The 17,150-nt window shown below is 46.5% G+C and overlaps 1 protein-coding gene across 1 annotated transcript; it reads right to left on the reverse strand.

Moving 5' to 3' along the window:
- Positions 1–1,799: 1,799 nt before the first annotated feature.
- Positions 1,800–16,154, reverse strand: LOC309345039 (purine nucleoside phosphorylase-like). Its single transcript, XM_081868068.1, has 6 exons — positions 15,920–16,154; positions 11,990–12,153; positions 8,945–9,048; positions 7,442–7,617; positions 5,584–5,774; positions 1,800–2,664 (listed from the first exon to the last, which is right to left on the reverse strand). Exons 1-6 carry the CDS (start codon positions 15,940–15,942, stop codon positions 2,408–2,410), a joined length of 915 nt encoding a protein of 304 aa, XP_081724194.1. The 5' UTR covers positions 15,943–16,154; the 3' UTR covers positions 1,800–2,407.
- Between the last annotated feature and the right edge of the window lie 996 nt (positions 16,155–17,150).

A 17,150-nucleotide genomic window follows, 5' to 3' on the forward strand; every position in this document is an offset into this window, starting at 1 on the left:
TCTTAAGTTTCAGCCCCATATTTCCCCACCCCGCTAGGTAGGAAGCTGCTGTATGCTGAGTCAGGCTGCTGCTCAATTTAGCTCTGTATTGCCTGCACGGACTGGCAGCAGCCGTCCAGATTAACAGACAGGGAGTCTTGTCCATCGCACCTGGAGCTCCATGCAGAGTGTGCGAGATGCTGAAATACGTGTGTGTTTTTGCTCAGCGTTAAATTAATTTATTGCAGTTGTGATAACAGGAGCCTTTCCTGCACAGCATGATTAATGCTTTTTATTAAATTTGTATACCACCCTTCATCCTAAGATCACAGGGCAATTCGCAGTATAAAAATAAAAAATGAAAACACAAAACACAAAACAAAATCAAACCAATCACCCCACCCCCCAAAAACCACATTTAAAAAACCATAGGACATTAATAAGTTGAATGCCTGGGAGAAGAGGGATGTTTTTGCCTGGAGCCTAAAGATATGTAACAAAAGTGCCTGGCGAGTTTCTCTGGGGAGAGCGTCCCACAAATGGGGAGCCATTGCAGAAAAGGCCCGTTCCTATTGCTGCTCTCCGGACCTCTTGTGGAAGGAGGCACATGAAGAAAGGCCTCTGATGAAGATTGCAGGGTTCAAGTCGGACCCACCTGAAGATGCTGACGATTAAACCTGGGACCTTCTGCATGCCAGGCAGGGGCTCCCCCAATGAGCTGCTTGGGCCTTGCCCATGTCCCACATAGTGCACTGTATTGGCAGATTAAACTATGGCCTTCTAAACTGTGTGTGTGTTTCAGGAGATAATTGCTCGTTTGTTACTATGTTACGTATTTGTGTGTTTTTATATCGTAAAACAGGGATGCGGGTGGTGCTGTGGGTTAAACCACAGAGCCTAGGGCTTGCCAGTCAGAAGGTCGGCGGTTCGAATCCCTGCAACGGGGTTAGCTCCCGTTGCTCAGTCCCTGCTCCTGCCCACCTAGCAGTTCGAAAACACGTCAAAGTGCAAGTAAATAAATAGGTACCGCTCCGGCGGGAAGGTAAACATTTCCGTACGCTGCTCTGGTTCGCCAGAATGACCCAGAAGCTGCTCCGGCTCCCTCGGCCAATAAAGCGAGATGAGCGCCGCAACCCCAGAGTCGGTCACGACTGGACCTAATGGTCAGGGGTCCCTTTACCCTTTACCTTTATATTGTAAAACATCCTGTGATCCTCGGGTAAAGGGTGATATTGAAACTTAATAATACGTCCCCAAGGCTCCTGGTTTTTTTTCAAGGGTCAGATGGCCCACTATACTGAACGTGGCTTAATTCCCACAGTTGCCACCTCCACCTGTCCTCCCACAACAAGAGACTTGTTTCTTTTGCATTTTTTAAAATAAGACGCCGAGAATAAAGGGATTCCCCCAGCTGAAATGCCGCCTAGAATGGCAGTTCCCAGGTTTGCAGGGTTAGTGTGAATGCTTGGACCCCGCTTCTAATTCCTGGATCCAGCACAGATTCTAATGCTGGAATAGCCAGGCCAGCCTGGTAATCGCCTGGGAGATGTGCTATTAAGAAAGACAAAGGGAAGGGAAGGAGTCATTAGGAAAGCCAAAGAGAGGGAACTTTGTGCCAGATGCAAAAACTCAGAGTTCCTCAACTCAGAGTTCACTTGGAAGACAAAGGAGAGTTTGAATTAGAGTTTCAGAGTTGGCTGTGTCAGTGACCTGGGGAGGCCAGGGAAGGTTGCAGTCTAAAACGCCATGCCTGGAACCTCTGGAACCTTGCTCCAATCAGAGATTAGCATGGCATGTTGTGTTATCTTTTAAATCCAATGTGCATTTTTACAATATTTATTCCTCCAGGATAGCACAGAGCAGTTGATAGGGACAGTTTGTTTATTACTTTTATATCCCATCTTTTCTCCAGGGAGCTCAAGATGATGTATACGTTTGCTGTTGCTCCCCATTTTATCCTCACAGCAACAACAACCTTGCGAGGTAGGGTAGGCTGAACGGCAGTGACTGGCCCAAGGTCACCCAGTGAGCTACATGGCCAAGTGGGGATTTGAATCTGGGTCTTCTCCCAGGTCCTAGTCCAACACTCTCATCAATGTACCACCACTGGCTCTCCCAGGCTCAGTGGGCTTTGTGGGGCTAACAAGGCCAGCTTACAATAAAGAATTAAGACACCTGCAGGGTTGGTGTCAAGCTGCCTTTGCCAACCTGGTGCCCACCAGATGTTTTGGACTGCCAGACCTTGGAGCTGCCGTCCAAAACATTTGGAGGGCACTAGCTTGGCAGAGGCTGGTGATTTGATCGAGACAGGCATGGTCATAGTTTTGGATTCTCAGTCCAGATTTTGTTGGGAGTATACGATGTGGAGCGGGCGGCTCTTCCCTTGCTGCCAGCACACTCCTGGGTCCACAGCTGACGCCTGGCATTTTTAGACTCCATTCTGATAGGTCTCGCCGTCCTTCTGGCTGCTGCTGCTGCTGCTGCAGAAGTCCAGCCTGCCCACCAAGGCTGTGATGAGCGCCTGGAGCGTGGAAGCTCTCCTCCGGCTCACTTCGAGCACCCCATGGTGGTCAACGTTCTCTTTCGCGCTGTAGTCCTTGGTCACCTTGTTCGTGATCAACGAGATGCCAAAGACCCGCAAGCCACAATGCCTGGCCACAACGACTTCTGCTGCGGTGCTCATCCCTAAAAGGAAGCGGGGCGCTGTTAATGGAGAAATCTGAGGGCTCCCTGGACAAAAAAAAACAAGGACACCAGCCAGGAATACCAGAGCAAAACAGCAGCCAGTAGGCTTGGTCTTTATTGAAGACTCTCACGACAGAACTCCCACCTGCCACCAGATGGAACAAGATGGAAGCCCCCAACAAAAGAGCCCCCAAACTTTTATTAGCTGCTAATCCCCATGTTACACCCCCCCCAAACTACATCTCTAATACATCATGGTTACATCATGAAAGGGGAGGTCTGGTGGCAGGAATCTGAGCATCCTGGACCCTGCCCCATGGTTCCCCTTGCCCTCCACCAAACACCCATCAAGTGTAACAAAAGAGATCTTTACATTTCCCTATTTCCCAGCCAAGTTAATCACACCCTTTTGTCTTCATCTGGGTTTGTTATTTCTGGAATGGCTACCTGTTTGGCACTCAGGTAACAGGATGCCAGGAATTATCACCCAGGCAGAGGGGCTGCTGAGCAGCTGAGCTCACATGTCTATATGAATTTCTGAAGTTTTCCCTGTGAGCCAGTACATAGAGACATTTATCAGTGAGTTGTTGCGTTTGGTATCGTGCAGCAAAGGCCCTTTGAATAGATAGGAAGAAACTGCGATGAAGTGTTTTGTGGGGACAAATCACAAAAGCAACTGTGCTGATTTTGATAGTGCATGATATCTGCTGGAGGGGCAACCCCCCCAACCTATACATAAATTCCTGCAACAGCGCAATCTCGTGTAAGCTTGGTGCAGGACTCACAACAACAAGTTACACCTCTGCATAAGAAGAGTTTGGCTCAGGAGTTGTCAGCCTGGTGCCATTGGCTCCCTCAGCAAAGGCTTCAGACTTGGAACTTTCATATTTTGTTAAAGGAAATATTTAGCTCTCCTACAAAGAAAGATATGAAGCTAAATGCCCAGGTACATGTCTAAGCAATTCTTGTGAAATGAGCCAGCCTGGATGCTCCCGCCTATCAGTGATTTTAGCCAATGAGTGAAGTCAGAGTTGTGATTGATGGTTAAGTGAGTTGTTTGGACACCAGGCAATAAAAATCCCTGAGGTCCTATAAAGCTTCTGGTTTCTCCTCCCCTTCAGTGCACTTCTATCTTATTTTCTAGCAGTGTTTGGAATCTCTAGTTTGCCCTCTCTTTGCCCCCTAGCAACCCAGATGCATCTTTCCTGCGGTGCATTTGTCAGAGATCAGGTACTCTCTAGATGTTATTTTTTTGCAAATACAAGCATCCCTGCCTCCCAGTTATGCGGGGGTTACATTCCGGGCCCCGAGCAAGGGAAGGCCAATCTATTTCGTAGTGACCCATGTAAATTCAGTTGCATGCAAGTGGGATTCATGTAGTGGGGGCAGGGGGCTAACCTGTAGAATTAAACAATGAGTACAGGTGCTTGCTAAAAAATCCCCCCTCCATGGCAACTAGGCCTAGGACCCATGTACCTATGGGACCGCCTCTCCTCGTATGCCACGCGGAGGACCTTAAGGTCCACAAATAACAACACTTTGGAGGTCCCAAGCCTCAAGGAGGTTAGACTGGTCTCAACTAGGGCCAGGGCCTTTTCAGCACTGGCCCCAATGTGGTGGAACACTCTGTTACAAGAGACTAGGGCCCTGCGGGACTTGACATCTTCCTGCAGGGCCTGCAAGACAGAGCTGTTCTGCCTGGCCTTTGGTTTGGACTTGGTCTGACCCTTACGTTTCCCTCCCCTTCAGTGGCGTAGCGTGGGGGGTGCAGGGAGGGCCGGCCGCACCGGGCGCAACATCTGGGGTTCGGGCAAATCCACGGGTTAGGGGGTGCAAATCCACGGGTTAGGGGGCGCAAATCCACGGGTTAGGGGGCGCAAATTACTTGCCTTGCCCCGGGTGCTGACAACCCACGCTACGCCACTGCTCCCCTTATGGTCTTGATTTATCGGCTACGGTACTTTAAAATGAGGCTGCATTTTAATTGCATTTTAACCTGCATTTTAAACTGGTTTCCCCCCCTTCTCTTTTTCTCCTATTATGTTTTTACTGTGATTTTATTGGTGTTAGCCGCCCTGAGCCCGGCTCTGGCTGGGGAGGGCGGGGTATAAATAAATTTTATTATTATTATTACCTGCAAAATATAAAACTTTGCAACCCAATTAGTGCTATAAACAAGATACATAAAGCCCATGGCAGGCTTTGCCAACCTGGTGCTCTCCAGATGTTTTGGCCTCTGGCTGGGGCTGATGGGAGTTGTAGTCCAGAACATTTGGAGGGTACCAGGTTGGCAAAGGCTGGCCATAGGGAAGAAGGCAATCTAGCAGGTGCAGAACAAGGCCAAGGGTTACCGTGAAGGGGTACAGTTAGGGTTCCCCCCAAAAGCCCTAAAAACTGTTTGTGAATTCCCCCCCAGCCAGGCCTTGCCATAAACATTTTAAAACTGCATTTTCCTCTAAGACAAAAAGCGTTAGCTAAGCAGTCCTCTCTGTAACGAAAAACGTTGTAACAAACCTAGAGCTGAGAACAGTAAAGCTTTTCGCTTCCCAGATCCAAGATAACCTTGTCCTGGTACATTGATTTGCAACATACTTCCGGGAGCAGAGCCAGAGAACGAAAAGAAATATTTCTATGTAAAATCGGTGAAGGGGGAGAGGGAAGAAGGGGTTTGGGGAACAGGATAAAAACCTGATGTAAAATACTTTTTGCTGCGGCCTGTCTTTTGTGAACTGAATCACACAGGTGCCTCTGCCCCCCCGGATGGCAGAATAAACGCTCTTTCTCTGGATTTAACCCCCTTGGTGTCGTTTGGCTCTTTTCGTCCCAGCTCGGGTGCAACATTTTTCCTACCCATGGTTTAAAGGGCCTAAAAAGGCTACGACCGGACGCGAAGAGACGCAGCTTCCTTCCAGCTCTTACCTACAGCGTCCGCCCCCAGCACGTGAAGGAGCCGGGCCTCTGCGATAGATTCGAAACTGGGTCCCCCGACCATGCAGTACACCCCCTCTTTGACGAAAGAGCTGTAGCCAAGGCGCCGGGCTGTGTCCATGGCCAAAGCGCGGATCTGGCTGTCGTACGCATCCGAAAGAGCAGGGAAGCGAGGTCCGAACCTGGAGAAAGAAGGGGGTGCTCTGAGCAGGGAGGAAACAGGTATGGTAGCTTGGTGCCAGGGCCAAGCAGACAGGCAGCCCCTCGTGCCAGCCAGCCAGGAGGTAGGCAGATGTACCAGATATATCCCTTCCAGAGGCTGCTGCGACGAGGGGAATTGGATGTTTATGCTGAGCATCCGGCAATGGCTTTTCCCACCTGCCTTGCCTTCGGAAGAGAGCTGTCTTTTGATGAACTGAGTGGAAGGCTGTGATTCACAGAGGGGAGAGTGTGCGTGCCAATTCAACAGTGCTTAGTTTGTTTTGGGTTGTTAGTTTGTCAATGCTGTTAATATTGTTTTGCCGAAGCGCTTTGTGAATCTTAGGACTTTTGTTGGGGTTATGCTGTTTAGCTTTTCTGTTTGTTGTTCCGTTAATAGTGTTTTATAGAAGGTGGTTGTTTTACTGTACAGTCAGAGCTCAGGTTACAGGCGCTTCAGATTGCGTTTTTTCGGGTTACGGACGCGCCGAAACCCGGAAGTACCAGAAAGGGTTACTTCTGGGTTTCAGCAGTCGTGCATGTGCAGAAGCACTAAATCTCGCTTTGCACATGCACAGAAGCACCGAGTTGCAACCTGCGTGTGCCCAGATGTGCTGTTGTGGGTTGCGAATGCTGCTGGTTGCTAACCAGCAGAGCCAGAGATCAAGATCAAACAGTATGTAAGGAGGGATTGGAAAATGTTTGTAGAGCATATGAAGAATGATTGTAAACAAGTGAAATTGCTAGTAGGTTTAAATTCAGCTGTAAAGGTTACATTGAGAGTAAAATGAGAAAAAGGTGGTGTGATTTGATTATAGTATGTATCAGTAATTGGTAACTTGGAGGAATCATGGAACAGCCCAGCAGAGTATACGGCTTCTTCTGTTAAATTGATTTTAATTTATTTTTCTTTAATATCTTAAAAACTTTTTTTTTAGTGTTTTAACTGTTTTTAACCTACAGCCTATGCCCTTTAAAAATGTCTGGGGTGGGGCTATTGGGTTGTTGTCGTTTTTATTTTGACTATGTACTTTGTGGTTTTATATTCCGATTTTATCCTGTGGACCTCTGTGGGACATCCAGGTATAGGGAGGTATATAAATTAAATAAATAGAAATAATAAAATATAGAAAGACGGAAGGGAAGTAAATGTTTAATTTTTGTTATCAATGCACAAATAACTGCATTGTGGTGTGTTTGTGTGTGTGTGTGTGTGTGTGTGTTATAAATAATATAATACTTTTTTTTTATTTATACCCCGCCCTTCCCGGTTCAGAAAGCTGGGCTAACAAATTTAAAATACTTAATTGATGCAACAAAAAACAGCCTAAAATACAGTGTGTGTGTGAAATACAGTGTGTATGTGTGTGTGTGTTCATTCCATTCTTACAACTATCAGGGGATTAAGGACATTCCAGCTATCCTGAAACATTGGGGGAATGTGAAGCAGAGCTGGTGAGAGGTGTGGCCTGGGAAGAGGGAATGTGATTTGGGTAGTCCTGAGAGCCAGAAAAAGACTGTCCACAACCCCATGCTCATGCAAAGAGCTCCTCTGCATGTCACCCCAATCTTCAAAGTGCCAGGGCTCTTTCAGCTGAAAAAGCTCCCATCCACCATTAATTGGGCAGCCAACCCAAAGTCCGGTACTTACCTTTCCTCATTGGGCCCCAGCAAGGGGTTTAGCCCGGCCAAGCCCAGCAGGTTGATGTGGTCCCGAATAATCATGAGGTCCCCAACGCTGTACGAATCCGCCAAGGCCCCTGCCGCGTTGGTCACCAGCAGCGTCTCGACGCCCAGGAGTTTGAGAACGCGGATCGGGAACGTGACCTGGCAGAGAGAGCAGAGCAGAGGGACGTTTACATCAGCGGTGGGGAGGTGTCCCTGCTCTCCGTACGAGGGTGAGAAGAGTCCGGCAGCTGGATCAGGCCTGCGGCCCATTTAGTCTGGCATCCTGCTGCCATGGCGACTCTGATACTGAGTCAGAGTATTTCACAAGGCAGGTGCCACTACTGAGAAGACCCAGCTCCCTGGTAAGGTCTGACTCCCTGCAGGTTGGGCAAAACGGTTGATAAGACTCTGTAGAGATTCCCTGGAGTGCATTTTCAAGGCTTTAAAACAGGAATAGGTAAAGGTAAAGGGACCCCTCACCATTAGGTCCAGTTGTAGCCGACTCTGGGGTTGTGGCGCTCTTCTGGCTTTATTGGCCAAGGGAGCAGGCGTACAGCTTCCGGGTCATGTGGCCAGCATGACTAAGACACTTCTGGAGAACCAGGGCAGCGCACGGAAACACCGTTTACCTTCCCGCCAGAGCGGTACCTATTTATCTACTTGCACTTCGTACTTTTGAACTGCTAGGTTGGCAGGAGCAGGGACCGAGCAACGGGAGCTCACCCCATTGCGGGGATTCGAACCGCCGACCTTCTGATCGGCAAGTCCTAGGCTCTGTGGTTTAACCCACAGCACCACCCGCGTCCCAACGCTGCATATTATAAAATTGCATAAATCCTTATATTATCTATCCACTATGTTAACAATCAATAAATTTGTGTATGTTTATTCAAAACCTGCCAAGGAGTCCATTTCATTTTGTTGTCTTTTTAAGTAATTTGTAAAAAGTTCCCCGGACGCAGGTAGATAAATAGGTACCACTCCAGCGGGAAGGTAAATGGCGTTTCTGTGTGCTGCTCTGGTTCGCCAGAAGCGGCTTAGTCAAGCAGGCCACATGACCCGGAAGCTGTACGCCGGATCCCTCGGCCAATAAAGTGAGATGAGCGCCGCAACCCCAGAGTCGGCCACCACTGGACCTAATGGTCAGGGGTCCCTTTACCTTTACCTTAAAAGTTCCCATTCTTCTTTGAAGTCACAGTTGTCCTTATCTCGTAGTTTGTATGTCAATTTAGCCAGTTCTGCCTAGTTCATCAATTTCTCTTGCCACTATTCTTTTGTCTGGGTTTCCTCATTCTTCCATCCTTGTGCTATCAAGACTCTTCCCGCAGTTGTAGCATACATAAATTCTTTGTTTTCCTTGGCAGGTCTTGTCCTACAATCCCTAACAAAAAATGCTTCTGGTTCCCTCTCCTCCTCTTCTTAAAGCCATCCAAGTTGGCGCCCATCACAGGAGTAACGCTTTGGGCACCGCAGCCCCTCCGCCTACCTTCCAAAGCGGGTAGCCCTCGTACATGTGGAAGCGCCCCTTCATGCAGACACACGGCTTGCCCTGCAGCTCCCCAAAGAGAAGCTGACCGTCGTGGCCCGACACTGTGGAGATAGGAAGAGAGCAGAAAGAGAAGGTTAACATGCCCCAAATGTCCTTGGAGGCCCGATCTCCCAATCGTGGTCCTTCCTAGGAGGTCCACCAGGAGCAGAACTGAGACTCGCATCTCGGCGATGGCTAGAGATCCTCAAGGTGCTGCTTCTATTGTTGTATTACAATTAAGTGTTTTAAATTTGTTGTTAGCCACCCTGAGCCTGGTTTTCTGAACCAGGAAGGGCGGGGTATAAATAAAAAATTTATACCATATGTGGTGGGGGTGTAAGGTGGTAAGACAATTTTGGAACACGATACATGAAGAGATCAAAAAGACCCCCAGGAGCTCTATTTCAAAAAAGCCAGAGTCATACTTACTGAGTTTATTAACAAACGACATACCCAAGGACAAAAGGAATATATTCTTGTATATAACCGCAGCCGCAGGAATGCTTATGGCAAAATATTGGAAAACAGAAAAAGTACCACAAATGACAGAATGGCAAGTTAAGATTTGTGAGTTTGCCGAGATGGCAAAAATGACTGCAGCAATCGGGCTGCTCCAAGCAAAAATTCTACACAGAATGGGAATGCATAGGGGAATACATGAAGAAACACGGTGTTAAAGCAGAACTCTTAATAGGCAATTGTTAAGCGTGTAAGGACAAAATAAATAATTATAATTTAACAGTTTTCATGTTATCCTATTTTTTTAAAGCAACTAGAAAAAAATATTATGGGAAGATCTCACACAGGTGAAGGGAAGCAGGGGGGAGGAGGGGAGGGTTAGGCTGAATTTGGGAAATAAAATAATACATGGGACAGCAAAGGATATAATAGATTCTTATAGAATAGTAATATATTGTAACCAGAACAGAAGTTCAAAAGGGGAAGTAAATGTATTTCTAGTATTTTCATTATTGTAATAGTTATTATTTCTTATCGGTAGAAGGCAATATTAATTTAGGCTTCTTCGTGTTGCTGTCTGTATAATTTTCTTAAGTCAATAAAATAATTATTATTTATTAAGGAGAAAAAGAGACCACGCACACTACATGCAACTAAGCCATTGTCTATTAAACCAGTGGTTCCCAAACTTTGTTGGGCCAGCGCCCCCTTGGTTCCATAAATTCATCCCCAAGGCCGCCTGCCCTTCATTCAGCATTGTTCAGAATAGTGGTTTGCACGAACCACTCAGGAAGACAATAACGCAACAGAATTCAAAACAACAACAATTAATTGCACATTTATTCAAAGCCCCTTGAAAACATAGTGCGAAGGGCTCAGTGGAAGAGCAGAAAACGCCAGGTTGAATTCCCAGTGTCTCCCGGATGGGATGGGAATGCTAACACCTTGGAGTGCAAGGGCTTGTCCACAATTTTGCATGTCCCAAATTTCAATTGTTTTGTGCACCAATTAATTCCTCCGGGTCTGAGAGAGTTTCCTATTGTTCTGTGCCTCTGCTTTGCAAAAATCCAAACTTACCCACTGAATTGGATCTTATGCGTGGAAAATCCTAAGAAAGATTTGCTTAACCGAGCTTCAATCCAGTGGGTTAGATCAGGTTTTCACAAGGCACAGCTGTGGAATGACAAGGAACCTCTTGGACCCGGGTGAATTCATCATTGCACAATATGATCCTAGGTTCCTAACAATCTCAGAGTCCCTGCTGTCTCTCTCTCCTCTCTTTCTCTCTCTCTCTCTCTAAACACACAAACCCTCCAGTTACCTATACAGCTTTTGCACTACCAGGTAGGGAAATTCACATGCACTTTGCCATTCATCATCATAAAAGTGCAGATGTGTCCATTTCACCACAAGAGGGTAGCCAGATACCACTGTTTTTAACTCAGAGGTAGCTCCTTGCTATGATGTGTTTCCTATTCACATGCGAGGCTTGAGAAATGCAAAGCGGGATTTTAGCACCCTGGGTGAAAATGCCCTCAAGCTAAGCTGACAGCCCACCTGGCCCCAAAACATGGAACTGATCTCTTGCTGCAGTTTTTTCTGCTTAATAATAATAATAATGCATTTTATTTATACCCTGCCCTCCCCAGCCAAAGCCGGGCTCAGGGCAGCTAACAACCAATAATAAAAACAAGTTGAATGAATACAAATTAAGAACAAGATTAAAATACAACATTAAAACATTAAAATGCAGCCTCATCACAGGAGGAGAAAGGGGAAAAAAGAAAGAGGGGGAGGGAATCAAATTGACTTCAAGCCAAAGGCCAGGCGGAACAACTCTGTCTTACAGGCCCTGCGGAAAGAAATCAGATCATAATCTGCACAATTCATGCACAATCAGTTCCGGCTGGCCAGCGAGGAAGCAGACCTGAGGCCCCAGGACGGTGTGAAAAGACCCTGGGAGGAATTGCAGAGCAGCGGCACGCACCAAGGGTAGTTCTTCATCATAGCTGTCAACTTACAGATTTTAAAATAAGGGACCAGCAACCTTGAAAATAAGGGATCAGCAGCCAAAATAAGGGATTTTCCAAGCACAGGTATGTTCAACTTCTGAGCCCCTCCGAGCCAAAGGCAGAAAGCCCAGCCAGCAGCCAAACGAAGCCTAAAACGGTGGTTCCCACAGCGCAGCAACCCGGCAAAGGGGATGCAGCAAGGAAAACCACCGTCACCTCTCCGCTGGGAAGCGCTGAGCAAAGGCGAGTCCCCAGGCAACGTGGCTAATTTGACCGGCACAAGGCATGCAAGCTCCACCCCCCAGTCGTTCTTAGACTCCTTATTGGGTGAGCAGTGCAGCCAAGCAACACAGTTGGAGCCTCCCTCCTCCCTGGCCGGCAGGGAGGGAGGGAGGGAGGGAGAGGAGCTGCTTCCTTTGAAACCCGGGAAATTTAAGGGACATCATCAATAAGGGACAGCAGCGGGACACAGCGCTGGGATAAGGGACTTTCCCGCCAAATAAGGGACGGTTGACAGCTATGTTCTCCATACCTGTGCTGTGCGGGAAGTTGGGGGTGTCCATGTACTTGAAAGACTCCGGGTTCTTCAAGCTGTCAGCGAGGGGTCCCAGTCCAGAGCCACAGATGATGGCGATTCTGGGGCGCTGCCTGGTACGAGCCAGGAGCCAGTCGGCCGTCTCTCTGCAGAGCTCAAAGCTGCAAAGAGAGATTGGAAAAGAAGGGCAGCAAGGTTGAATCAGAATCATAGACTTGCCGGATTAGAGGGGACCCTGAGGGTCATCTAGCCCAACCCCAGAGGTAGGGATGGTCAGCCGTGGAATCGGTTTCCAATGTGTTAAGAATTTTAAGGTCTTAGATATATAATAAATGTTCATAAGTGTACCATCCAGCCATGTACATAGATCAGCACAGGAAGACCAATCTGAAACCATTTTTGATTCCCAAACTGACCAAATGTTTTCTCTGCAAGGTCAAAGGAAAATGGAAAAGCCTCCCCATTGTCTTTTCCTTCACAAATCCTGTCTTAAGGGTATGTCTGTGTATGAATAGGGTGAACCTGTGACCTGGCTCAGGAACTAAGTATTTATCATCACAAAAGACTGGCATTAAGTGAGCAATAGGTAACCTGTCAGGCGAGATAAACAACACACTCAGATTTCTGCTGTAGACTGCCTTTTCTGTGATGTAGGTATGATGTTTCTGGGGGTGGTCTTGAGCTCCAGGGCAGGGAATTTAAAATGTCTATATAAGGGCAGGCACACCTTGGTTCTGGGTCCTCCTCCTTTCCTGCATGTGAGGGGAGCACCCTGTTGCAACAGATCAATAAAGATCAGGCTTACTAGCTGCTTTGCTTCTCAATATTCTCTGGTTGGCCTCTGTTATTTTCTCCTACCAACAGGCAACCTACGTAAGGACTCTATATGGGCTCTTGGATACCCCATAAGGGGAAAAGGGCAGATTTTTTGTTTACAATACCAATAGGTGAGGAAAGAGCCAAAGCCAATCAGTAGAACATGCAACTGTTAATGTCAGGGTTGTGGGTTCAAACCCCACGTTGGGCAGAAGATTCCTGCATTTCAGGGGGCTGGACTAGATGACCCTCGTGGTCCCTTCCAACTCCGCAATTCTATGATCCACGAGTCTTCTGTGCAGGATTATGACTATTTATTGCGTTTATATCTCACTTTTTTTCTCCCAAGGTGCTCCAGGTGGCATAAATGGCCCTCCCCCTCCTCACTGATTCCTCACAGCAACCCTGTGAGGTAGGTCTGGCTGAGAGGCAGCGCCCAGCCCCCAAGGTGGCCCCGTGAGCTTCATGGCTGAGCAGCGATTTGGACCAGGTCTAACCACTACACCACACTGCCTCTCAATGCCCCAGGTTCAATCCTCAGCATCTTTGGGCAGGGCTGGGAAGGAGAGACCCTTTCCTGAAATTCTGGACAGCCACTGCTGATGAGGATGGAGAGGCTGTAGCCTTTAGGTGTTGCTGGGCTGCAACTCTCAAGAGTCCTTGTTTGGGGCTTCCATCTTGTTCCACCTTGTGGCAGGTGGGAGTCCTGTTCAATAAAGGCCAAGCCTACTAGCTGTTTTGCTCTGGTATTCCTGGCTGGTGTCCTTGTTTTTTTGTCCAAGGGAGCCCTCAGATTTCTCCGTTAACAGCTCCTATATTCCTGGCTGTTATCTTTGTTTGGTAATCCAAGTGAGCCCAATGATTTTCCTATAACAATGTGACCGGTGGTTTTCTTTTTTTTAATATTATTAATTTTCCAAAAATACAAAATAAAAAACAACAATACATATTCAAACACAGAGAAAAAAATAGAGTTGACTTCCCCCTATTCTCTCCCCTGGTTCCATTGTTTATCATCATACCACATGTCCATTTTAAATTATAAAATCATTAATATTACTTATTGTCCAGTCATAATGTCTTTACAACGAATTTTGTGACCGGTGGTTTTCAATGGAAACAGTTCACACTTACAGTCCACACTTACAGTGTATCTGAAGAAGTGTGCATGCACACGAAAGCTCATACCTAGAACTAACTTAGTTGGTCTTTAAGGTGCTACTGGAAGGAATTTTTTTATTTTGTTTTTACAGTCCATTTGTTACCAAAAACATTCAGAAACAAAATGATAGGTGCATACAGCACCTTCAGATATCAAAGAGGATAGACCTCCTATTTGTGGACTTCCCTGGCTTTTTTCTGGCCTATGTAGGACCAGTCTGGATAGTTAGCCTTTGTGAAGACCTGATGTTTTCATCCCCAAAAAAGTTTTTGATTTGAGTTTCCATTGAAATGAGGCTGCATATTAATGTTTTAATGTTGTATTTTAATCTTGTTTTTAAGTTGTATTTCAATCAATTTGTTTTTATATCGGCTGTTAGCTGCCCTGAGCCCGGTCTTGGCTGAGGAGGGCAGGGTATAAATAAATATTATTATTATTATTATTATTATTATTATTAATCGTTGGAATCCAATCATTTAGCCCATAGCACCAAACAAATTGTAAATAGGCAAAGGCACGTAGTACAAGACTAACCAGGGTGTCAAAGAATTCCTAATGTGGGTTTTTGTAAGACGCAGAATTTGGCAGCCACCAAGGGACAAGATCCAATTGGAAATTACAAATGTGGACGCCTTCACATGTTGCGTTTAAAGTTTAGAAACTACAGAGATTGTCCACTAGGTGGGTAATATGAACTTTATGTCTAGATTTTCCACCAGCTGTAATTCTGCTTGTGGTATTTAGGTGACCATGTGCAAAACTGTTTGTTGGCCAGAATACCAGAATTCACTCAAAGTGGGGATTACAAAACAAAAGTTACAGATTTGCAATGACATTTTTGGGATGCTATTGTAATAAACGAAAATCTGCCCTTATGGGGGACACAAGAGCCCTGAGCCAGGTCACAGGCTCACCCTATTCATACACAGACATACCCTTAAGACAGGATTTGTGAATGAAAAGACAATGGGGAGGCTTTTCCATTTTCCTTTGACATTGCAGAGAAAACATTTGGTCAGCTTGAGAGCCAAAATGGATCCAGGGGCTGCCCTCCTGTGCTGCCTCAGACATGTGGCCCATACATTTATGTACGTGTTTGCCTGGCACATTTATTTTATTTATATATATATATATATATATATATATATATATATATATATACACACACACACACACACACACACACACACACACACACACACACAGTGGTGCCTCGCAAGACGAAATTAATTCGTTCTGCGAGTTTTTTCGTCTTGCAAATTTTTCGTCTTGTGAAGCACGGATTCCCATAGGATTAACGGTTTTAAGAAAAAGGAAACAAACTTGCAAGACGTTTTCGTCTTGCGAAGCAAGCCCATAGGGAAATTCGTCTTGCGAAGCAACTCAAAAAACGAAAAACTCTTTCGTCTTGCGAGTTTTTTGTCTTACGAGGCATTCGTCTTGCGAGGTACCACTGTATATGACCTTAATTTTTTTATTTCAATATAAGCATTAAAAAAATAACCATCTTATTTTCAATTTTTCTTTTTGCAGTTGGAAGTTTCCATACAAGACCTTATAAAAGGATATCTTTAAAGGGCTGCCTGCTCACACAGCAAGAGGCCTTCTGGAGACAAACTTGAAACACCATGTCTCCTGGTGATTTAAATGCTAAAAACGGATCCGTCTCTCAGGCATGCAACACTTGATTTTCTATTGCAGCACCCACACCCCATGCCACCGCTCACCAAGATGCTGTCACATATTATTTCCCCATTTCTCTGGATTCCCAGAGAAAATATAGTAAGCTATATATTTTTTTTTAAAGTGGGAAAAGTAAATTTTAGCAGCGAATGTGATCGCATTTTCAAGAGGTGGAAACCTGGGGGGTGCATGCATAAGCAGCACCCAAAACCCCAATAAGTATGAAAGCATCTAGAGAGGTGATGAGATTCCTGGTTTGTGCTTACCTGAAGTTTTCGGTGGGTTGCATCCTGGACTGCAGATGAGCGCAGAGACTGAAGAGAGGATGGAGATCTGGGCTGGAGAGCTTTTCCTCAGGACACCTGACCACAACTTTCCCCAACTGCTTCTAAAGCCCAGGAAGCCAGCTTTTTATATGCACAGAGAAGGCTTTGTTTTCCCCTGGGGGCTGGCCATTGGCCGCAGAGCTGCAGAGTGAAAGCTGGAAGGGAAGGCGTGGATATTTCCCCCTTTGGGCTTCCCTTCACAGAAGCCACCCAAACCCTTATCTCCTCTTTGGGATGCAGCCAGGACATCCCGTGGGCCCAAGGCAGACGGGAGGTCCTATGATAAACCCATGATGGGGGAATTAGCTGCCCTCTTGTATCCTGCAGGAGAATCTGTTGGGTTGCAGCCCTTTCCCACTGTAGCAGGAACCCCCCCCCCATCATTCAGTTTGTACAAACTTCACACACACTCACACTCACACACTACATACGCTATGCTTCTGTTATAAATTCATAGAAAATCAACCATGCATTGGATTTGCACTGTTCTACTTTTATTTTACTCCATGAAGGAAAGACTACAAAATGGGGAAGGTTTGATACAGGGCACCATAATCCCTTCACCATCCCAGCACATCCACAGGAGCCCTGCCCAGTTGCTATGCCAACCCTGATGGTCCTAGACAGAAGACAATCAAGATCACAAAGAACTTGCATATGGGAATGGATTCAGCATGGACTGAAACAAAGGACAATGATCAGATCTTCCCTCTGGGGGCAGGAAACTGCCAACTCCCCTTTGTCTCCTGGAAGTGACTCATGGGGAAGGGGAGAGAAGGGAACCAGCCAGGTGACAGGACACTCAGGTTACCACCACAACTCCTCCCTCAACCCCTCCTTTCTGTAATGTATGCATGATGTTTCTGGGGGTGGGCTTGACCTAGAGGATGGGAATTTCAAAAGTTTTTATAAGGTCTTGCACACCATTTTTCTGTGTCTTTTCCTCTCACCTGCAAGTGAGGGGAGCACCCTGTTGCAGCAGTTCAATAAAGGCCAAGCCTACAGGCTGCTGATTTGCTCCAATTTACTCTGGTTGGTGTCTTTACTTTTTGTCCAAGGGAGCCCTCGGATTTTTCTGGTAACACCACCAATGCTACGTTGGGGACACCAGCAAGGTGAAAAAGGCGAAGGACCCCCGGACGGTTAAGTCCAGTCAAAGGTGACTATGGGG

The sequence above is a fragment of the Podarcis erhardii genome (assembly GCF_964252035.2).
Source record: "Podarcis erhardii genome assembly, chromosome: 6".
In the NCBI taxonomy this organism is placed as follows: Eukaryota; Metazoa; Chordata; class Lepidosauria; order Squamata; family Lacertidae; genus Podarcis; species Podarcis erhardii.